Source organism: Delphinus delphis, chromosome 4 (genome assembly GCF_949987515.2).
Source record: "Delphinus delphis chromosome 4, mDelDel1.2, whole genome shotgun sequence".
NCBI classification, from domain to species: Eukaryota; Metazoa; Chordata; class Mammalia; order Artiodactyla; family Delphinidae; genus Delphinus; species Delphinus delphis.
The window spans coordinates 256,356-279,481 of record NC_082686.1 but is presented as its reverse complement, the minus strand read 5'-3'; the positions used below and the strand labels follow the sequence as shown (position 1 = coordinate 279,481).

At 55.7% G+C, this 23,126-nt stretch overlaps 1 protein-coding gene across 4 annotated transcripts in view; it reads left to right on the top strand.

Moving 5' to 3' along the window:
- Positions 1 to 22,465, top strand: part of PCNT (pericentrin) — a 96,448-nt gene extending 73,983 nt beyond the window's left edge. For 2 of the 4 annotated variants that reach the window (XM_060010183.1, XM_060010187.1), the window contains exons 30-45: positions 152 to 303; positions 2,541 to 2,735; positions 4,326 to 4,499; positions 5,095 to 5,290; positions 6,326 to 6,548; positions 6,839 to 6,989; positions 7,459 to 7,872; positions 11,096 to 11,316; positions 12,100 to 12,202; positions 12,903 to 13,082; positions 15,075 to 15,182; positions 16,058 to 16,290; positions 17,704 to 17,780; positions 19,300 to 19,423; positions 21,134 to 21,261; positions 21,672 to 22,465. In XM_060010183.1, the coding sequence (XP_059866166.1) occupies positions 152 to 303; positions 2,541 to 2,735; positions 4,326 to 4,499; positions 5,095 to 5,290; positions 6,326 to 6,548; positions 6,839 to 6,989; positions 7,459 to 7,872; positions 11,096 to 11,316; positions 12,100 to 12,202; positions 12,903 to 13,082; positions 15,075 to 15,182; positions 16,058 to 16,290; positions 17,704 to 17,780; positions 19,300 to 19,423; positions 21,134 to 21,261; positions 21,672 to 21,715 (2,723 nt within the window). In that variant the 3' untranslated portion in view covers positions 21,716 to 22,465. The remainder of the gene's footprint in view (positions 1 to 151; positions 304 to 2,540; positions 2,736 to 4,325; positions 4,500 to 5,094; positions 5,291 to 6,325; positions 6,549 to 6,838; positions 6,990 to 7,458; positions 7,873 to 11,095; positions 11,317 to 12,099; positions 12,203 to 12,902; positions 13,083 to 15,074; positions 15,183 to 16,057; positions 16,291 to 17,703; positions 17,781 to 19,299; positions 19,424 to 21,133; positions 21,262 to 21,671) is intronic. The other 2 variants (XM_060010184.1, XM_060010185.1) reach the window with 2 other exon arrangements.
- The last annotated feature ends 661 nt before the right edge of the window (positions 22,466 to 23,126 follow it).

Sequence of the window (23,126 nt, the reverse complement as noted above, 5' to 3'; positions counted from 1 at the left end):
TTTTATGAAACATTTTTACTGTCTGGGGGCGTCCATCGATGTTTCCTTGGTGAGAGGGCCTGGCCGTGGCTCTCCCGGTGCTTCGGGGCCGTCCCCGAGGATCGCCACCAGAGTCGCGGGTCTAGGCCCTGACTCTGCGGTGTGTTTCTAGGTGATGGCGCGGGGTTTGGAAAGGCACTAAGCCGAGACTCGGGAAGACCGGGAGCACCCACTGCTGGTCCCGCAGCGCCTCTCACCCCCCGGGGGTTCCGACGGCCGCTGGGCCTCAGGAAGCAGAAGGAAGTCCATCCGAAGCAAGTGAAGGTACTAGCCGGTGGGGAGCAGGGGAGGGGGCTCGAGGGGCCTCCCCTCTGGCCCGTCAGCAGCTGCGCTGGCCTCAGCCCTGCTACGACTTTGTGCCTTGTGTAGCGGCTCAAAGGGGGGAGATGCGCCGCTGTGGCAGGACCGCAGGGACGGTGTCCCAGGTGGGGCCTGGCCACGCTCGGGGGCCGCGGGCGCTGTGGCCGGGGGCGGCTCCTCCCGCAGCGCCTGTCACAGCACAGCGCCCAGAGGGCCTGCACGCGTGGCGCTGTCCCGAGTCGCAAGGCAAAACTGGATTGGTCTTCCTGAGTGTCGTTCAGGTGCCAGACCTCGTGACCCCGTTTTGGGAAGCAGTTGTGGTTTTTGCTTGTTTGGCTTTGGAAGCTTTCCCAGGATGCTTTGAGGGTTCTCTAATTCAGATAGTAAGTGTTCCCAAAGGAAATGATTTTGATGTTAAGTAAAATCTTCTCTGAAATTGTATTTGAAATGAAACTGGTCTTATTCCTTTAAGAATTGAAATGGAGCCGTATCTTCTAGCTGTTTTTCTTTTTGTGCGTTCCTCAATTTTTTATATGACATAAATACTAGAATTCCTAATTTTTAAGGAAAACGTTTGGTTGTTAATGACAATGTTTCATGCTTAGGCTTTGAGGTTTAATACTTGATCCTTAGTTATTAAAAAAGAAAAGAAAGAAAGAGACCTAGCAGAGGCCCTGGAGCCTTTTCCGGACGTGCTGTGGCAGCAGGAGAGAAAGTCAGGAGCGGCCACCCCGCAGCAGCCTGTTGGGTCAGTCGGCCAGCTTGTGTGTCCCTGCCGGCCCCTCTGCTGCACCATCCTCAGTGGGGCGCGGGGGCCACTCGCCGCGGGGCCGAGTCTCAGGAGCCTCGTGTGGTCGCGGCTCTGGCCGCCCTGAGGCCGGCCACGCTGGTGAAGGGCCGTCACGCCGGGAAGCGCGTGTCAGCTGGGCAGACGGGCCCCGCGAGGGGCGACTGGTTCACGTGCGGCTGTGAGACTGCAGGCCGAGGCCCCCTGTGACTCCGGGGTCCTCAGGGCAGAGGCTCCGGGATCTCACGGCCTGACTGTGCCCGTGGCCCGGGGGCCGTTCCACGTCTGTCCTCCTGGCTGCCGTGCGCCCGGTTGGCGAGGGCGGAGGACCTCGCTCGTCACAGCTGTTCTTTTCCAGAGGTGTTTTTCAGAACACCTTTTTTTGTCCTTATATGACCCAGGAGAAGGTGTTTACGGCCTGTGGCCCGGTCCACTATACAGCCTCCCCACCCCTCCTTCCCGGGGCTGTGATTTGTGTCCGTTCTGTATCACATACATTGTTTTTAAAGTGAAATTGCTGCAGAGCGTTAAAGATGGCCGCTTGTAAAGTAAACACAGTACACAGTTTGGCGTCTAGCGCTTGTATGTTACTGTTCCACGGTTTTGGTCACGTCATTAGAGTTAGAGGAAGACCTGTTTCTAGTTAAGTAACCAGTCATTCTTTGTCACAGGCCTCTTCGTTGCTGTTTTTCTGTTTCCCTAACGTGCCCCTTGCGGGAACCTGTGTTGACACGCAGTGTGAGGACGGTCACAGTCACTTGTGCTCTGCATTGGCCGTAGCACCAGCCATCCAGAAGGGTGGCCCTGGGTGGGGTGCACCTTCCTCTCTCAGCCTCCGTGGGCAGCACAGAAGGCTGGCGTGCACGTCCCAGGTCCCATGTCCCATCACTCTGTAACTACCACTCCAAATCCTGGGGGGGTGGAAGACCCCTTCCTGTGTTCACATATTCTGGGCGCCCCCAGGGGCGTGAGAGGGCTGCAGTGGCCAGTAGCTGGCCTGGTACCATCCGCAGGTGCCTTTCCCCTGAGGTGTTCCTGTGCAGTTCTCGGGTCTCCCTCCTGGTGGGGCGCTGTGGTCCCGGGAGGGCCGGGGAGGTGCCTGGCATCTTGCTGACTTGGCTGTAGATTTCCCTGAGCTGAGCATCTTCTGTGAGGGTGCAGGCGGGATGGCTGGATTGTGGGGCCTTTGCTGGAGCAGCTTGCCCAGAAGTTCACTCGTTCAAAGCTGGTTTACTTGTCTGTGACAGCTACGGGGAGGAAGGTTTGAGAACCTCACGGTCAGAGCAGCAGCTCTGGTCTCTGGTGCAAAGGCCGTGGGGGCGGCCTGGTGAGCCTTGGTGGGTGACAGCGGGGCAGTGACGGTGAGAGGTTTCAAGCTGCTTCTCCTTCTCTCTGAAATGTTTGTCCGTTTCAGGCTTTGCTGCAGATGGTGTGTGACGAGAGCCACCACATCCTGGCCCTGTCCGAATACCGTGGACCCCCGAGCATGCTGAGCAGGGGCGAGCCCAGCGCCCCCCTCGGGTGCCTCATGACGGGGGGCCAGGGCCTGCTGGAGGCAGCACCAGCTCCCAGGGAGCATCCCACCCCAGGACCCCCAAAGGGGGAGAAGGTAACAGGCCTTCTAGATACAGAAGAGAAGCAGTGGGCATGGACCTGGTTGAGGGCTTTTCTTGGCCCCAGAAGTGGGAGTAGAGGAGCAAGAGGCGGGTCAGCGGCAGGCAGGGAGGCCATGCCTGGTCAGCCACCCTCCCACTCGCGTTCCCTGGGCTCCAGCCTCCAGGAGAGGCTGCGGGGAAGGGGCCGGCTGGAGCCCTGCAGGGAGGCTCTGGATGGAGAGATGGGTATGGGGGCCGGGCCGAGGGGCAACCTGGAGGTGAGGGCCAGATGCTGAACCGTGTGCAAGGAAGCCAGCCGGCCATGGAGTGTGGACGGAGCAGTGGGCAGACCCCCAACTTTAGGGAAGGGGGCAGGTGGGCCCAAGCAGGTGGCCAGGAGGCAGCCAGCCCGTGTGTGGCCCGTATAGACACTGCCCCCTGCGTGGACACTAACCCTAACTGTAACCCGTATAGACACCGCCCCCCCGCGTGGACACTAACCCTAACCCGGCACACACACATGCACACGCACCCCGCCCCTGCACACACATGCACACACCCCACCCATGCACACGCCCCCACCCTTGCACACACACATGCCCCTCACACACACGTGCAAACCCTACCCCCGCACACACGCACACGCACCCCACCCCTGCACACACACACGCACCCCGCCCTTGCACACACATGCACACACCCCACCCCTGCACACACACGCACACACCCCACCCCTGCACACATGCACACGCACCCCGCCCCTGCACACACACACATGCAAACCCCCCCACCCCTGCACACATGCACACACCCCGCCCTTGCACACACGCACACACCCCACCCCTGCACACACGCGCACACACACACGTGCAAACTCCACCTCCGCACACGCGCACACGCCCCCCACCCACGCACACGCACCCCGCCCCTGCACACACATGCACACACGTGTGAACCCCCGCCCCTGCACACACGCACACGCCCCCACCCCTGTACACACACGCCCCCAGCCCCCCCCACACCCGCCCCTGCACACACATGCACACACCCCCGCCCCTGCATACACACACACGTACGCACACACACGCCGCCCTCGCCCCCACGCACATGCACACCCGTGCACACCCCCGCCCCTGCACACACACACACGCCCCCCGCCCGTCACACACACGCACACGCCCTGCCCATGCACACACACACACACATCCCCACCCCTGCACACACATGCACACGCCCCCCACCCCTCACACACGCCCATGCACACACATGCCCCCCACCCCTGCACACACACGCACATGCCCCCCGCCCCTACACACACACATGCACACGCGCAGGCACACGCGCACACACACTGTCTCCGCCACGCAGACCTGGCCTCCCCTGGACCCGGGGCTCATGTGCAGCGGCCGGAAGGGAGGTTTGCTTGCTGACATTTACTCTGTCTTACCTCCCCGTCGTGTTGGGGGGGTTCTCTGCCCAGAGCTGGCTCCTCGTGCCCCTAGGCGGTCATGGGCGTCTGTGTGTCCTCATAAGTCGGGGTGGGTTCTGTTTGAACCTGCAGGATGTGTTTATAGGGACACGGGCTCTTTGTTTTGATATTTTAGGAACCTTCCAATGTGGGCCTCGACTGGAGAAGGGAATTTCTGCGGATCGTGCAAGAGGCCTTTGAAAAGGAGCGGGAGATACTGAGAGTCGAGCTGTGGCCCCGGCCCTGTGGCTCAGGCCCTGGGGGCTGCGGCTCCCTGTTGGAGAGGCTGGAGAAGGTGGTCCAGGAGCAGGTGAGCTCATGCCTTGGCTTCCCCCCGGAGCCCACCCTGACGCAGAGGGTGAGGGAACGTGTTTCGCCTGACCTTAGAGCAAGGCAGTGACTGAGCAGCAAATCCTGCTGCAGTCCACAGATACAAACACTGTGTTTTTATGCGTGAATTCCGTGAAGTGGAAAACTCTGTGCACTTATCTTCCTTCAGGATCTCACTCTGTTCTGGAAATAACTGGCCTTTCCTTGAAAGCAAAAGAGCCTTTCTAGGCGGCCCAGCTCCAGGCTGTGAGCGCTGAGCCCAGGCTTGGAGGGTCGACACCGCGAGGGCTGTGGGAGCCTGCTTCCCACCAGTTCCCTCGTAAGAGAGGGCAGGGTGCGTGACGAGCGTCGACTGGGCCCAGCAAGCGAGACCAAGGTGCTGGGGGCAGAGCTGCGTGCAATCTGAGGGTCCCAGGGCCACTGTGCCCGCGTTCATGCCGCACGGTTGTCCCCTGCGTCCTCCTGTGGCAGCGACGCCGGGAGCTGCTCTTGCCTGGCACACCAGCCCTCAGGACCCCCTTCTTCTGCCGTGTCTTATGTCCCCCTGCCCTGATCCCCTGCCACCCCATCTGCAGGGGGACCTGCAGGAGAGGTCCTTGGAGCACCTTCGCCTGTCGGACAGGAGCAGCCTGATGTCCGAGATCCAGGCTTTGCGCGCCCAGCTGCGGATGACGCACCTGCAGAACCAGGAGAAGCTGCAGCAGCTGTGCGTGGCACTGACCAGTGCGGAGGCCCGCGGGAGCCGCCAGGAGCACCAGCTGCGGAGGCAGGGTGGGTATGGCCTCTCGGCTGCGTCCCCGAAACGTGGATCCTGACACTCACCTGTCAGGAGGTGGCAGGCAGGTCAGCGAGCCCCTCGCTGACTCCCCAGGCCATCGAGTGCAGAACGTGTGCCAGTCAGGGTGGAGGCCTTGCCTAGCATCCCGGTGAGCAGCTGGTGGGGGCCGCGTTGGCGCCAGCGTGCTGGGCGCCGCAGGCCCACGTCCGTGAGGGTCACTGGGGCTCGCAAGAGGCTGAAGCGGCCTGTGGCAGGTTTCTGAGTTTGATTTAAACTCCGGGATTTTTACGCAGACACTCATGTCACCTGCAGGGAGAGAACACTTTATCTTATCTTTTCTTCCCCATCTCCTCTCCTCCTGTTCTTGCCACTTGCCCTGGGGATGCTCTGAGTGCTGAGTGAGGCCTGGGCTCCGTCCCGTGGGGCAGCCTGCCTTCGATCCCCAGCCTCGGCGTGCTGCCTCACACTGGGCACTTCCGGGCCGGCCTCGCTCGCATTTTGCATCTGTGTTCACGAGGGTCCTGGTCTGCGGTTTTCTTTCTTCTGGTTTCGGTTCCTGGAGGAGTGGGTGTGTGTGCTTCTAGTTCTGGGCGGGTTCTCCACGAAGCTGCCCGGGCTGGGTGGGCTCCATGGAGGTCTGTCTCGGCCCAGCTCCAGCCTTGCCCTTGGGAGACCCTGGGCCTGAACATCGCAGGGGTCGAGAGGGCGTGTGCCCCCCTAACCCTGGAACCCCGTTGCGTCGCATGGCCTGCACGGCTGGGTGGTCCCGCCGCTCTCTGCCCGTGTGTCTCTCTGGATGCTCACTGGCCACGAGGGCAAGGCTGGCAGGGTGTGAGCAGAAGGCATGTGTCCCGAGTATCTGGGTTCCATCAGAAACAGTGGCTTCTGGGTCATAGAAGCTTCCTGTCCCCCCAGAGTGAACACATTCCCTTCCTTTGCTGGTTTGTTACTGATTTGTTAAATCATACGTGCGGCTCACTTTGGACTCGTGAATAATGCTATTTTAATTCATTTCATCTTCTTCTTAGTTGAGTTATTGGCGTATAAGGTTGAGCAGGAAAAATGTATAGTAAGCGACCTGCAGAAAACCCTGAATGAAGAGCAAGAGAAAGCAAATAACGTCCGGAAGCTGCTGGTGGTGGAACAGAACACAGTCAGAGATCTGAAATCTGAGCTCTGCGAGTGTAGACAGGACAAGGAGCGGCTGCTGAAGTCCCTCGACGAGGTGCAGAAGGAGGTCCTTCAGCTGAGGTGCGGCCCCACTGGCAAGGCTCCACCTTCTAGCCCCGTCCTGCCCTCAGGCTTCTGGCCGAATAATGCTGGAAGTCACGTGGCCCCTGCCACGTTCTTGGCCTTGAAGTGAAAGATGCCGTCCGAAGCCGTGGTTTGCCAGGCTATCGTGATGGGTGTTGGGGAGGAGCCTCTGCTCCCGCAGGCTCGTGGGGGGCCACGCACACTGCAGGGCCTGCCCTCCCTGCCCTGGGAGCCCTGGGAGCCTGGGTGCTGGCCGGCGTCCCCTTGAGAGCCTGTGGCCCACACAGGTCAGTGCTGGACAGTAAGGAGGATGACCTGCAGGCTGCGCTGCAGCAGCTGGAGGCCGAGCGCACCAAGGAGCGGGCCCTGCAGAGCCGGCTGGAGGAGGAGCGGCTGCAGTGCCTGCAGAAGGAGGGCCAGAGCGCCAGGACCCTGGAGGTGACGTGCGCGGCCGCGACTGTGCCCAGGGGCCAGGGCTACACCTTCAGGGCTCAGAGGGTCCCTGCACGTGCAGCCCCCGCCTCCGGGCATTCGCTTCCGTGAGGGCAGTGCAGCCTGAGAGCTGCGTGGGGGCCCCGCCTGTGCACAGGGGAGGCCTCGGGCCGGTGCCCTGTGCGGCAGCCGTGTGGCCGCGCTGAGGCCACCCGTAGGCCTGGCTGAGCCGAGCACCGTGAGGGGGTCGAGGGCCCGCCCTTCAGCAGCACCGGAGCCCCTGATTCAGGGAGGGAGGTGAACCTGGGACGTTGCACTGTGCTCAGAACAGCGCCTCATCCCCGAGGGAGGCCGGCGGAGCCACGAGAAGAGGGGTTATTGCTCGCCCTCCTTCTACCCAAAGTATAACGTCAGAAGCTCTAGCTGCGGGAGCTGTTTAGATGCTCTGGCCTCGTCTCGCTTTTCCCCGATGCAGGAGTTAAGGGCGTCTTTGGAGAAGCAGTGCGCTCAGAGTAACCAGCTGTGCGTGGCGCTAAAACACGAGCAGACGGCCAAGGACAACCTCCGGAAGGAGCTGCAGATCGAGGCCTCGCGCTGCGAGGCGCTGCTGGCGCAGGAGCGTGGCCGCCTCTCGGAGCTGCAGCGGAGCCTGGAGGCCGAGCAGGGCCGCTCCCGCGAGCTGTCTGAGGCCCTGCAGCACGAGCGCCTGCTCACGGAGCGGCTGAGCCGGCGGCCACAGGACAAGCAGGCGCAGCCGGCTCTGCTGCAGAAGCTCAGGGGCTGCGAGGCCCGCGTGCTGGAGCTGGAGGTGGCGCTGGAGGCCGCGCGGCAGCGAGCCCTGGAGGCTGAGGCCCACGTGCACCGCCAGGACGTGGAGAGGGAGCAGGAGGTGAGTGCGGCGCCGAGGCCTCCCGTGGAGACTCCGCCGAGAGCGTGGGGGAGTTTAGAGCAGCCAGGACGCCAGGACGGCAGTGCAGCCGAGGCCGAGCCGAGCGGACACGGAGAAGCGGAGCAGGTGGCAGACAGACAGGGAGACGTTGGCGAGCCTGCCACGGCCGGAGGGCCTGTCCTGGCTCCGGGCTGCCCCTTGGTTTGGTCAGCGCGGCGGCTGGAAGTCGGGAAGCGCGCGTCCTCCGACCTTGTTCTTTCCCAAGGTGGTTTTGGATCCTCGGGGCCCCTTGCGGTTCCGTGTGCGTCTGAGGATCGGCTTTTCCGCTTCTGCGTGAAGGCCCTTGGGATCTTGGTAGGAATCACACTGAGTCTGTAGATCGCTTTGGGGCGTGTTGTCTCCTTAACAATGCTAGGTCTTCCCATCCATGAAATCGGAAGGGCTCTCTGTCTGTTTAGCTCCTTAGTTTCTTTCAATAACGTTTTGTCACTTTCAGGTGATAAGCTTTGCGTTTCTTTTGTTAAATTTGTTCCTAAATATTATTTTTTTGATGCTGTTGTAAATGGAATTATTTTTTATTTCCGTTTTCGGGTTGTTGCGAATGTGTGGCAGTGTGGGTGATTTTCCCACCTTGATCTTACGTCCTGTAACCTTGCTGAACTGATTTATTATTAGTTCCAATATTTTTAATGGATTCTTTGGGATTTTCCATATAGAAGATCATGTTTTCTGCAAATAGACATAGTTTTACTTGTTCCTGTCCAACCTGGACGCCTTTGTCTCTTCTCCTTGCCTGACTGCCCTGGCCAGAACCCACAGCCTGTGGGGCAGGCGTCCAGCCTGGTTCTTGATCTTGAGGGAGCAGTCAGTCTTTTACTGCTGAGTATGATGGTAGTCGTGCCATTTTTGTAGATACCCCGTAGCGGAGGAAATTCCCTTCTATTTTTAGTTTATTCGATCTTTTTTATTTTTAATCATGAGAGAGTATTGGATTTTCTTTTTCTGTGTCTTTTCAGATTTATGGGTTTTGTCCTTCTCTTGATATGATATAGGACATTGATTCTCATATATTCAGTCATCCTAGCACTCTTGGGGTGCATCCCCCTTGAATTTGGTGTATAATTCTTTTTTAAATAGTGTTGGATTCAGTTTGCTAGTATTTTGTTAAGGATTTTGCGTTTATATTTATGAGAGATATGTTCTGCAGTTTTCTTTTCTTGTGGTGCTTTTGTTTTTGATATCAGGAAGATCTTGGCCTTGCAGGATGGGCTGGGAAGTGTTCCCTCCTTTATTTTTTGGATGGGTCTTAATTTTAGGTACATTATACATTGACCAAAAGCATTTGTTTCTGAGGAAATTATTATCCTGTGTTTTCTCATGGATTGACCTTTATTTTGCTCTCTTTAAAAATATTTTTTAGAACTTCAAAAATATTACCTTTATTATTTCTTTTTGGGGGTTTTAGGAAAGTATAAAAAGCTCTTAAAATGCACAAGGAAAACCAATGGCCTGCTCTTTTTAATGGTTAGGCTGCCATGAAATCGTCAAGAAATAAATATTAGTGAGATATCATTCACATGCTACTGAGTTCACCAATTTAAATTGCACAATTCAGCGGTTTTCAGTATATTCAAAAGTTGTGCAGCCTGATATCACTGCAATCAATTTTAGAACATGTTCATCACCCACAAGGGACCCCTGGGCCTGTTAGCGGGGACCCAGCCCCTGGCACCCACTGGTCTACTTTCCATCTCTGGATTTGCCTCTTCTGGTCGTTTTGTGTCAGTGGAATCACACGGTATGTGGCCTTCTTCTGTGTCTGGTTCCTGCCATGGGGTTTTCAAGGCTCACACGTGTTGTGTGTGTAACGATTCTTGTTTTTTGTGGGGTTAAACAGCCTGGAATGCAGTCGTGTTTCATCACTAGAGATCGTGGAAGTGGAGGAATCGTTTGGGGCTGTGGCAGAGGCCGGGGGTTTCCTGACGGAGGCGGCTAGAGTAACGGCCCTGGGTGGGCCTTGGTCACTCGGGACCCCCAGAGCGTGTTCCAGGTTTTTTGTGCGTGTGGGGGGAGAGAGGTTTGTTGTCTTCGTGTGCTTCTCAAGGGGCTTCCCAAACCTTATCCAGAGTCTTCTGCCAAACCTTTTTATTTAATTTGGGTTTTTTTTTCTTTTGTTTTTCTTTCTTTTTTTTTTTTAGTTTGTTTTTGGTTTGTAAAAATGTAATTGCTTAAAAAAAATACAAACAAAGTGTTTTCCAAGTCAAATTGGTAACTGTCCCTCATGATGCACCTTGATATGTATTTTTCTTTCTTAAGTATGTTGTCCTTTTGGTGTCATTTTTACTGTAGGTAATTAACTTGATCTGGCTTATGGGGTCTTTTTCTGGCCGTAGTGGCCCAGGCCTCTGATAGTTATTTCAGGGCCAATTTCATCTTTTTTAAACAAAATAAACCAGTGGGTCTCTTGGTTTTGTTACTTTCCTCATCTGGAAAATAGATCAAAAAGGATCACAGTTTCCTTAGGAGGCTCGAGCACTGAATGGGGGTGATGCTGGGCAAGGGCGGGAGGCGCTGGGTGGGAAGCAGGCCTGGTCCGTGTGCCGGCCTGAGGAGCGGCTGGGCCAGGCCCGTGCCCTCCCTGCCCTGTCTGGTTCCGCCCTGCCCGGCCTGGCCATCTTTGTTTCCCTGGATCCCCCCTCCCCAGGCGTCATCCCCTGGGGTCAGCCCCCATGCTCTCCGAGACCCCGTCGCTCCCTGAACTTCTCAGCACGTGGAGATAAATATTATTTACAGTTTCTGTCGGTGGTCTGCTGTCTCCCTGTGGAGACTTGGGTCCTGGGTGTGGGGCAGGGAGTGGCCTGGCCGGCTGGGTCCCCTGCCATCTCCGCAGTGAAGGACGGGGATCGCGAATGGGGGGCACAGGGCCTCTGAGACTCAGGCCCGCCTTCTCGGTGTTGAGCACCCACTCAGTGCCCGCATGCGTACTGAGGTGGGGGGCCGGGCTCGGGCTGTGGCTCATCCCATCCCGGGTCCTGTCCCGGATCCCCGGAGTGGGGGGACCCTGACTCCGCATCGCGCCTGGAGCACCCGTGTGGAGCGTGTTGGGGGTTGGTCGGTCGGGGCTCGGGGCCGGACTGGGCGGCCCCTGTGCTGAGCTCCTGGCCCCGGTCTCCACCCCGGACCGTGTGTGAGGCTCGCTTCTGTTTTTCGCCGTTGCTGACAGCGAGAGTTAGAGCTGCAGCGCCAGCGGGATGAGCACAAGATCCTGCAGCTCCAGCGGACGGTGAGGGAGCTGCAGGCGAGGGAGGCCGCGCGCCCCCGCCCGGAGCCAGAGTCGGAGCCCGCGCGCCCCCAGGAGCAGCAGCGGGGCCTAGAGAAGGTGCGGCAGCAGCTGCTCTGTGCTGCGGGGCTTCTGACCAGCTTCATCAACCAGACAGTGGACAGGCAAGTCTCTCGGGACTGCCCCGGCCATATGCCCAGCACCTTTGATGTTGAGAAAAATTCTGAGTGGGGCGTGTCTTTGATTTCGGGTTCAGGTTTTCATGAAACGGACTCTATTTCTCATCCCACGTGTGTGGATGAATTCGTGGGCAGTATTCTCTTGAAAGATGATGACAGCATTGTGGTCTTTGCATTCTCATATGACAGGAAATCCAGGTGTCTTTCAGATCAGGTCTCTCCGTGTCCCTTTTCCATTGCTCACCACCCAGAGGGTCTGGCCCAAGGCCAGCCCCCCTCCCACCCGAGTCCCCCAAGGCAGGGCTGGTGCCCGGTGTCTGTGCAGCGTTTGCCTCGCCTGACACCCTGGCCCACTGCCCATGGGGCCAGGATGCGTCCACCTGGTCGAGGACCCACGACCCTGCTGTTTGGCGGGAACCAATGTTGATTTGCCCTTTTCTGAGCACAGGGAAGCTCAGACCATACAGCTCTCTTGTCTGTAATTGGGTTTAGTTAATGGAGCAGCAGTCTTGCTTAGGGACAGCATTTTAGTAGCTGACTCAGAGTCCCAGCAGAGAGCAGCAGGGGGAGGTGGACACACTGAGGGAGCCTCCGTGGTCTGTGGTCAGCGCTCAGTGGCTGGAGGCTTCCGGGCTTCACAGACTGCCCACTTCCAGGCCGTGCCGCCTCCCGGCTGCCACAGTCACCGCCGGGCTCCCCGGGCACTGCGCGGAGTGCCTGCCGCCTGGGACCCACACGCACCTTCTGAGTGTCCGTGTGCTTCTCCAGGACCATCAGTGATTGGACGTCGTCAAACGAGAAGGCAGTGGCGTCCTTGCTTCACACGCTGGAGACGCTCAAGTCTGAATTGGGCGCGTCCAGCTCCTGCCGGGTGAGACCAGCTTTCTTGTTCACTGTGGCCGGACCTGCCTCCGGCCTCGGCCTGTCGCATGGTTGGCTCAATGCACTGTTCCTCGTGCCCATGGGGGCGCTGGTCTGTCCCGCTCCATGGCCGACGCCCCGGCCTCTCTGCCGCTCACGCACTTGTGTTGAGGCTCTGGGCTGGAAATGAGCTGCCCGTCAGCAGCGTCGGGGGTGCTTCAGAGTCCTGACTGCTGCTGTGAATTCCCGACAAACTTCCGTGGGTCAGGACGTCGTGAGGTCTGTCGTGGAAGCAGCACGCAGCACAGGCAGCAGGAGAGCTGACCCTGCCGGTGTCCTGCGCCCGCTGGGGCCTGGAAGGAACGCGCCTGTTCGGAGGGACCCTCAGGGATGAGCGTGCTTCCCACGCCACCCGTCACGTCCTGCCTCTGCCGGCGGTGCTGTCGGAACAGGGAGAGGGTCATGTTTTGTGACAGCCTTCCTCTGTCCGTACCCGGTTTCGTGCAAAGTCTGTTTCATGGGAGAGCGAGAGGAAAAGCGATCTGATGGCTTTTGCTCTCTCCTTCCCGTACATGGACTCTGCCCAGCCCCGCGAGCTTCCCACCAACCCCAAATATGTTTAAAGTTACAATCCCTGAAAACAGGCGACAGTAAAAGCCACGAATAGCGGCTTTTAACAAAACGTTTTCTGATCTCGTTTTCTCCTCAAGAAGAAGACGACGGTGGAGCTGCAGGTCCAGCTGGTGGACGTCCTGCTGAAGGACAATGAGTCCCTGAGCAGAGCGCTCAGCATGGTGACGCGGGAGAGGGCGGAGCTGTGCAGGGCCGTGTCCCGGCTGGAGAGGAGCCCCCGGACCCCGGGGACCCCGCAGGAGGGCTGCGCGCGCAGGGTACGCGTCCTGGGGCCCCGGCGGCTGCAGGCTGGGTTCGATTTGCGTATATTTTGGCTACGTTTTCGTATCTGGCTTCATGTGGGATGTTAACCTGGAGGGTTTTAGTCATTGTCTTTGGTCTCGTCCCTGTGAAATGAGCTAGGACGTGTTCCCTCCTGTTTTCTGGAAGAGATTGTGTAGAGCTGGTATTCATTTCTTCCTGAAATGCTTGTTGAGATGCACCAGTGAGACCATCCGTGCCGAGTGTTTTCTCTTCCGGAAGGTTCTTTGTGCAGGGCTTGGTGTTTCTGGTGCTCCTGGGCAGGGTGCCCTGTCAAGGCCGGGCAGGTCCCGCTGGCAGTTACCAGAGGGCGGTGGTGTGTCCCCGAGTGGGACCCGTCTTCTCAGTTCTGTCCAGTTCCACTTTGTCTGTCTGAAGCGCTGTGGGGTTAAGGGGGCTCCTTTGCTCGTGGGGCCCAACTGCTGGCAGACCCGTGGCCCTGTCCTCATCGGGAGGGACTGCAAAGGCAAGAGGTGCCGTTGGCGCCGAGCACGGCCTGCTCCCCTGGGGGCTCCTTGTTCAGAGGGCGCTCGGGGTGGACTAAAGCTCCATCACCTGGGACGCTTTGTCCTTCGCCTGGAAGGTAATGAATCAGGAAATAAATGTGATGAGCGAGCGAGAGGCAGGCTGAGGGTGGACAGACTGCAGCGTCTTCTCCTTTGTGTCGGGGTGACTTCTGTTGCTAGAGCGTCTTTTCCCCGGAGAGACCAGGCTCTGTTAGAACCGGGAAATGTGGTCCCTTCCTTCTGTCCCAGCAGGGAGGTCACCCAGCTCGGCACCTCCCTCTTCCGAGTCCTGCCCTGAGTTGTGGGCGGCGCAGCCAGGCTGCCTTGGCGACAGCTGAGCACGTGGCCCCGAGAGTGCTCCGAGCTGGCCTTGGCCTCGGCGGCAGGCGGTCCTGGCTGTCCGCTGTGGGCAGCAGCCTTGGCCCTCCCTGTGGGGCCCTTCGTCTGTTCGTGTGTCCACACCGGAGCTCTGGGGTGCTCAGCACAGTGTGGTGTCCAGGCCACGCTGCCAGTGTTGGGACGTGTGGCCTGGTCACGACATCCCCTCTGTGCGGTGTGGGCCCCTCCTGAGGTGTCCAGGGTGTGTGGCTCGATGGCGCTTGAACAGAGCGGGTGTCTGCGTCTGCCAGGGGCAGCATTTCTAGGGCCAGGGCGGACAGGGGTGTCTAATAGGCTTAAAGCTTTGAATTCAGGGTGATTTCTCAAATGTGAGGGTTTTGTTTTTAGTAAAAATATGCCTTTTGTAAATCATACTTCAGTAAACAGTGTGTAGTAACCACCCTTGAGTGTAACAAAATAATCACGTAACAACTGGGACATCACTGAGAAGGGACCCAGGTGGCCGGCACCTGCCCCAACCCACCCGTGTCCGGAGGGCACAGCGTGGGGGCGGCTCGGTCCTGGGAGTGGGCACCACTGTGCTCTCAGCCCCTGATTGCTTTTCTTTTCTTTTCTTTTCTTCTCTTTTCTTTTCTTTTCCCCTCCTTCCCTCCCTCCCTCCCTTCCTTCATTTCTTTGGCTGCGTTGTGTCTTCGTTGCTGCGCACGGGCTTTCTCTAGATGCAGCGAGCGGGGGCTACTCTTCATTGTGGTGCGTGGGCTTCTCACTGCGGTGGCTTCTCTTGGTGCGGAGCACAGGCTGTAGGCGCGCGGGCTTCAGTAGTGGTGGCACGTGGGCTCAGTAGTTGTGGCACACGAGCTCTAGAGCACAGGCTCAGTAGTTGTGGCGCACGGGTTCTAGAGTGCAGGCTCAGTAGTTGTGGCGCACGGGCTTAGTTGCTCCGCGACATGTGGGATCTTCCCGGACCAGGGCTCGAACCCGTGTCCCCTGCACTAGCAGGTGGATTCTTAACCACTGCACCACCAGGGAAGCCCTCAGCCACTTTTCTTGAGATGCTCTCCTGGGAGAGCAACTGTGTAGACATGCTGTCTGTGGTCATTGCAGAGGTCGGACAGGTCTGTGTGGAAGCAGGACAGGATGGGCTCGCTGGGCTCAGCACGACACCCAGACCCAGCACTGCCCACACCAGAAGCTGGCGCCTGCAATGCCAAGGTAAGACCAAGCCCATGGGTGGTGTTAGGTGTGCAGACACCGTCTCGTGGCCGCTTCTTACTTGTTTAAGATTTATGTTTCTAGGCAAGTTTTAGGTTCACAGCCAAACTGAGGAGAAAGTACAGAGATTTCCCGAATCCTCTGCCCCAGCATCCACTCCCCCCAGGCGGTGCGTGTGTTGCAGTCCATAGACCCGCAGCGTCACGTTGTCATCACGTGCAGGCTGCTCTTGGGGCCATACTTTCTGTGGGTTTGACAAGTGTAAGATGACAAATGTCCACCACAACAGTGTCATGCAGAGCATTTTCACTGCCTAGAGATCCTCTGTGCGGCTCCCGCGGCGCTTTCTAAAATCCTGGGTTAAGAGGTGAAAGTCTTGGTGCTTGAATTACAGATGATAGTGTCCACAGCCTGGAAAAGCCTTGAGCCCACAGTTCAGTCAGCGCTTCTGATGGTGAGGCCCAAGCTGTGGGTCTCTCTGGAGGGAAAAGCCGTATTAGGATATGGACACCAACCTCTGCCTGTGACCTCAGGTCTCCCTGACCCCTGATGCCCGCAGACCTGTGATGGGACCCCCACCTGCCCCCAGTTTGGTCCGTGCTTAGTGGTTCGATTCCTGGGCCCTCGCGGGGCTCCTCTGATGCTGGTGAAGGGTCATCTGTGCTCTGCGTTTTGTCAGATAAACAAGATCCAGCTCTGAACTGCAAGGTTGTTGCTGGTTATAGATGTCGTGCGGAGCTGACTGCTGTGATAAATGGCTGAGGAAAGAAGGCTGGTTCTTTTTAAAGCACCTGGTACAAGTGTGCTGTGGAGACTTGTGAGAAGGGTGACTTTGTCCTGTGGTTACGTTTCACTGGTTTTTCTTTTTCTTTTAGATGGAAAAATTGTACCTGCGTTATCTGAGAGCAGAGAGCTTTAGAAAAGCCCTGATTTATCAAAAGAAGTATCTTTTGCTGTTGATTGGTGGATTCCAGGACTCTGAACAAGAAACGCTCTCCATGATCGCCCACTTGGGAGTATTTCCGTCCAAGGCAGATAGGAAAGCGGTGGCGGCACGCCCTTTTACAAAATTCCGCACTGCCGTCAGGGTGGTGATCGCTGTCCTAAGGTACCGCCGAGGCACGTGCCTCCTGTCTGCTTTGGGGTCGTTTAGTCTTTGAAATGCTACAGTTGTTCCCTTTTTTAAGGTGAATGATATTTGAGGCCTTAAAATATAGACGACCCTTGTCTTCCGGAAACCCTGTTATGTAGAACTGCACCTTCTAAGATGGAAGGGTTTAAGGCTGCCTTTTTATTGTAAAACAAAGCCTTCCCGTTAATGGTATTCTTATGATGACAGACATGTCTGATCGAGCTTAAAACTGCATTTCACTTCTTCATGTTTCAGTTTCTTATATTTCAGTCAAATTTGTGTTTCATAAAGGGTGCCATGTGCACAGGAGGACACGCTGTGGGCCCCCCAGCGGGGAGGTACACCTGACCCCTAAGTGTCCGCCCGGCCCGGCCCAGCCCAGCTCCAGCCGTTATGCATGCAGGGCGCCACTTTGGAGTACGGATGGACTCCCTGGTGTGATAGGGAATTTTGACTATTTCAGAATTAACAGTGATGAAAATCTATTTTATTTTATAATTTTAAAATCTGCTGTATTTCTAAAAATGTTTGTCCCACTAAGAACTGTGCCACCGTGTCTGCTCTGGTGCCCACGGAGCTGCCTTTTCTGGGCCGCACGCACCTCCGTCTGTGGGACCAGGCACAGCAGGGTGGGCTGGGCCCCCTCGGCCTTTCCCTGGACTGCACCACAAAAGGCAGTGTGGGTCCCATTGCCCTCAGAGACCCAGCACCACACACGGTCCAGCCACACACTTGCCAGGAGCTCCCGCAGGGTGGAGGCCTCCTCCGGCCTCCGGGCACTTAGCGCCCTCCCTCCCTCTGAGTTTTCCGGACCACAGACTGTCAACCCACCTGCCTGTCACTCTGTCTGTCACCTGTCCTTCCATCTGTTCTGTATTTTCGGGGAACATGCCCCGTGCCAGGAAGTTTGTCAGATGCTGGGTTGGGGCGGGGAGAGCCCCAAACTCTGCCTCCGTCTTTCCACCAATGCGAAGTGGAGGTGCCTTCTGGGCTTTGGGTCTCAGAGGCAGCACTGCTGTGAGGGAGCTGCTGGGGGCCGTCAAGGAGAGGGGTCTAGGGGCCCCTACACCACTGCACCTCCCGTCACCACGTGGAGGGCGAGGGTCTCCATTTCCCCCAGCTGTCCGGGGCCCGTCAAGTGCGTTAGCGATGGAAGGGAGTGCGGTGAACCAGACAGACCCCAGCTGGCGGGTCTGGGAGTGGAGGGGCAGGGTCAGGGGCCCGGGGGCCCGGGGGCCCAGGGTCCGGGGACGGGGCCGGGAAGGTGCTGGCGGCTGCCCGGGTAGAGGGCCGTGCTCTCACTCCATGGTCCCATCACGTCTGGATTTTCTTGGTTCTTTTCAGTCCTGTTTCGCTCTAGTTTTCAATGTTTTCTATCTTTTTTTGTAGGTTACGCTTTTTGGTTAAGAAATGGCAACAAGTAGATGGCAGAGGAGCCCTAGCGCCGGGCCGAGCACCCCGCCCAGGTACCTCCCATGCCACCCCCCCCATGGGCTTCTTTAGTGTCCGCCTGGTGGGAGATCGCAAAGCACAATAAGAAACCAGTAATTCAGCCAGTGCGCTTGTCCGGAGGCAAAGGGTTTTTGAAGGAAAGTGGTTTTTATTTTGGGAACAAGCACAAGTTTATACAGTTAATGTTGATGAATAAAAGTGGTTCAGAGGAGCGTAATAATGATTGAAAACTACAGAAATGCTAAATGTATCGACAAATAGCTTATCTTCAGTGAAAAGGCTTTTTCATTCTCCCAAATGGAGTGAAGTTCTACTTCACACTGTGCACGTCTCCTGGGAGCACCACTGCCTCCTCTGCCTCAGTCCCATCCAGGCTGCGGTCGTCCTCTGCCCCATCTGACGGGCCGCTGCCCAGGTGTAGCTGGGCTGCCTGGGGGAGCTGCAGTGGGCAGCACCCTTCATGGCCACTGGGCTTCCCTGGTGGTGCCAGTCCCCTTTGATTTCCATGTGTGAATCCTTACGTCTCGGAATCAGCTGGCTTCAAGGTTCTTCAGGAGGGGTCCCCCCACACCCGCTGCCCCCCGGCTGCACCTGATGGTCGCCGGGGTTTCTGCCCTTCCCACTCCTCAGAGCTGGGTGCAGGAGACCCACCCCAGGCCCACCTGGCGCCGTGCTCACTCCATCAGGGTGCTGAGTGCTTCTCCAGGGCGCTGCCCACACAGACACGGGGGTCAGGGTTGGCCTTGCAGGAGTGAAATGCAGGTGCTCAAAACTCAGGTTTCAGACTTCCCTGGTGGCGCAGTGGTTAGGAATCCGCCTGACAATGCAGGGGACACGGGTTCGATACCTGGTCCGGGAAGATACCACATGCTGCAGAGCAGCTGGGTCCGTGTGCCACAACTACTGAGCCTGTGCTCTAGAGCCCGCGGTCCACAACTGCTGAGGCCTGTGCGCCTACAGCTTGTGCTCTGCAACAAGAGAAGCCACTGCAATGAGAAGCCCGCGCACCGCAACGAAGAGTAGCCCCTGCTCACCGCAACTAGAGAAAGCCCACACACAGCAACAAAGACCCAACGCAGCCAAATAACTAACTAAATAAATACATTTAAAAAACAAAAAACAAAAACCCTCAGGTTTCTTCTAGAGATTTTTTTAATAGTTTTTATAACGAATACATTTTTTTTTTTTTTTTTTTGCGGTACGCGGAACTCTCACCGTTGTGGCCTCCCCCGTTGCGGAGCACAGGCTCCGGATGCGCAGGCTCAGCGGCCATGGCTCACGGGCCCAGCCGCTCCGCGGCATGTGGGATCTTCCCGAACCGGGGCACGAACCCATGTCCCCTGCATCGGCAGGCGGACTCCCAACCACTGCGCCACCAGGGAAGCCCTAACGAGTACTTTTTAAACGTTTTGAAATTGCCATGCAGACTCCTAAAAGCTTGTAAATTTAAAATTTTGGTGGATGGGGCTCCCTACTAAAATGCATTCTTTTTTTTTTCTTAATCCCTTCGTTGCTAAATAATCCTGGGGGAAGGATTCCTGGTGCCACGGCCGCAGCAGTCTCCACCCGACACCCGCGCATCCCCACCAACCCGGGACGTGTCTTCCAGCCACGCCAGGGGCCCTGTGCCAAAAGCATCCCCACGCAGGAGGGAAAGGTGAGTGGTGGTGCCTCAGCTGCTTTCCCACTGCAGGATTGTAGCCGTCAGCAGGGGCCCCGTCTGCAGAGACAGGGCCACGCGCGCAGGTGTCCCTGGGCAGAGCTGTGCGGGTGCTCAGGCCCGCCTGTGATGGAAGGGCCCCCGGGCACACGTGACCCTCCCCCGACACGCGCACACACACATACATGCAAGGCCGTGGTGTTAGCTTTACTTAGTCTTTTTCTTTGGGATTGGGGGGTTTTTTGCACGCGTAATGTGTTTTTATACTTACCACTTACTTGGCAATTGAGATGTTACAGTGATAATGTTAAACATTCATTGGTTATTTGGAGAAAAAACTGTTTTCAATTAAAAATATAATTAAGAGGCCTTGTGGTTAAATTGTAGAATGGAATTTTGTTTAAAAATTCAGGTGAAGAAAGGTTTCCCTGACGGCTGTGACTGTCACGTTCTGAGCCCTGGGTGTAACAAGGCTGTGTGGTGTGGCCCTAATCACCTTCATCACGGTTTGCAGCCCATTTTCCTGACCGTGAGATTTCTTATCCAAGTGCTGCTTGTGAGAGATGTGATTTCCATTTCCATTTCTCCAGACTGAAACACAAATAATAATAATCCTATTCAAATGCTCGAATGTGATTACAAGTCATTTATTTAATTCATTTGACTACGACTCCTCCAGTATTTGGAACCTACCCGTGAAGTGAACAGAAAGCTCAGTCTGTGTCCGTGGTATTTGTCACACACATGTGACGGCTTGTGTAGGCATGTCGTCTGTTCTCTCTGTGCGTGCTTCCCCGGGGTTCTAAAACAAGCTCGTCAGAGCAGAACGCATCGTCCACCTCTGACATCGGACCAGCAGGGATAAAATGCTCACCTTCGCTCTCTCGCTCCATGGTCTCCGGTTGGTGATGAGACCTCCGTACGAGTTGCGTGTTAAGAGTGTGACGATCTCGGGCGTAACTGCCCTGATGGGGGAGGCCAGACCGATGAGCGGGGGTGGCTCCGCCGTGCGCGAGGCTGTGTCCCCACTCACCCTGCGTCTCTGCCGATGGGAACCCACCAGCGTGTGTGGTACCTCACAGAGACGTGTTCTGAAAGTTTGGGTCCCAGAGCGAGGCAGGGAGTGCAGCAGTGTGAGTCCGTGAGGGCCCAGAAGCCCGGTTCTATTCGGGGAGGGCAGGCAGGGGCTCTCGGTCTGGCTGTGGCTCCCCCATTCCCGAGTGGGTGATACCTTTGAAGGAATAGGTGGTGGCCAAGGCCTCTATTTCGTGGATGGCGCACAGGTAAGACACTCCCTGCCCTGGAGAGGAAGTGAGCAGTGAGGCAGATGGGGCTCCCTGGGCCCAGCTGGAGGCCAGGAGGAAGGGACCCCTGTGAAGGATGCTGGGCAGAATCCGGTTGGGATGATAGACTTATATGTGAAGATTTAGTGAATTAAATAATATACAGTAGTTTTTAGTTGTTTTAATTTGGAGACGTTGTAAAGAAGTTAGTTTTAAAGCACTATGTAGCATTTCTTAAAAAACCCTTACTATTTTTCCGCTGTGGTAAAGAAAATATAGGAAAGTAACAACCGCCTAGTTTACCCCATTTCCCATGAGTGTCTGGTCAGCAGGCCCAGCTCCACTGCCCCTCCGCACTGGCTGCATTCAAACCATCTGCTGAGTTCAACTCTTTTTGTTTGTTTGTTGGTTTGTATGTTTGAAGATCAAATCCGTCCCCAAATCCCAGATCAGAAAGATCCCTGACTGCTTCTCAAGATCCAGAACGTTCCTTGACGGAATACATTCACCATTTAGAAATGATCCAGCAAAGACTGGGAGACGTACCACCAGGTAATGAAAGTCCTCTGTCTTCTGACGGGATCTGAGTGACCCAGGAGTGTCCAGTCCTGGAGAGGAGACGGCTGGGGTCCAGCTTAGTTACTCTTGTTAGTTTCAGTCCTGCTAATCGGCCATAATGAATAGTATCAGAAGGAGGGTTGTGAGTGGAGACACCGAGGGGTGGGTGTGAAGGACGCACAGTGTCTCAGACTCACAGCGACCATGAAGACCGTGTTTACAGGATGTCGTTTGTCCAGCGTTTCTCAACTTTCATAATGTAAACCACTGCGTATCTTAATTGCTATTCTTATTGTTACCAAAAATAAGGTTAATTCAGTGATAGTGTTTCGAAATTGTGAAATTCTTCTTAGAAGATGTGAAGCCTTCTCACAAATTGCTTCCTCATTTCTACTTGTGTCTAGATTCTACTTCAGAGAAGTCCTGCTGCCAGAAGAGTAAACAGTGAATAAAGTCCTGTGACGATTGTATTTGAGGAAGAGGTTTGATTTTCTGTGGGAGCTTGTGATGTGCGCGTGCTGAGTGGTGCTGAGCGCCAGCCCCGGTGTCGTCAGTTAGGTGCTCTCACCCTTACGCTTTGCTGCAAAGCCAAGTGGAGTATTTTCTGTGTGATTTCAGCACATCTTAGCTTCTTACCTTGATGAGGTAGCTGTGTGCTCGTGAGTGACGGGCGTCTGCCCGGTTCTCTGTTGGTCGAGCCTCCCTGCCCACCCACGAAGGGTAAGCAGAGGATGGCTTCCTGTTGTTTATTTTCTTAAAGTGTACAGCCTGGTTTAAAACAAAAACACACACAAAAACAAAAAGAATAAAATTAAAGCCCTGGTGTGTTTGTGAATAGCCCTGTGTTTTTTTTTGTTTGTTTGTTTCATCCAGTCTGCTTTTATCACGGGCAAGAAAATAAAACATAGACTTAGAATTCACATTGAACTTCTGTAAGTCAAAAATTTTCAGTGGAACTTAAAGCACTAGTAAGACAAATAGCCACATGCCTATTGATTCATCTTGCTTGGTTTCTTTTATTTCTGTCAGATGCTGTCACTACATATTTATTTCTCATGATTATGATCTTTTCATGTTTTACTCATGCTCATCTGTACCTGGTGGTGGTATCTAGCCAGTGTCCTTTACCCAAACGTCTGTTGTAAAGGTATGTTTATAAGTATCTCTGTGTTTCTAGGACCTTTGAACATAACATTTATTCTGCTGGGCTTGGTTTTAATATAAAACAACTTTTTCCTGATCACTACTTACTTATTTTCGATTTTTAGATCTTAGACTTACTTATTTAGATGTTTGCGTACTTATTTTAGATTTTTCTTTCCAGTGCATGTCTGCATTTTCCTCTTCTTAGCCAACACTGCCATAAGGTCACTGTTTTATAATCTTCCCACCTTTTCCACTGAGTCCTGTCTTCTGCTTGATGTTATTGAAGCGAAATCTTGACCAGCTCTGGGAGCAGGAATCCAAGAAATGTCTCTTCACTTTCCAGAAGAAAGACGTTTGAAATTGATGATCAAATACTGAAAACATAACTATCCATGTCATCCACGTTAAGCTAATGAGGGAGGGAGGGAGGGCCCATTTAAAGCCACCAGTGGGCGTAACCGTCACACCAACTTGTTACCATGGGGGTTAGTAATTACAAAGAAAGAGACATTCACCCTCCTTTCGTGGAAGAACACAGGTCAGACCTGCTGATGAGGGAAATTCTTCATGGTAAAGCACCCAGCTAATTAATAGAGAGGGAGCAATACAATTAGAGAACCACCAATTCTGCCCCCAGCGAAATAATCAGTTCACGGTGGGTTCATCAACAAGTCCTAAAACCAAGGCGAAGTTCCACTTTCCCAGTGCAGGGG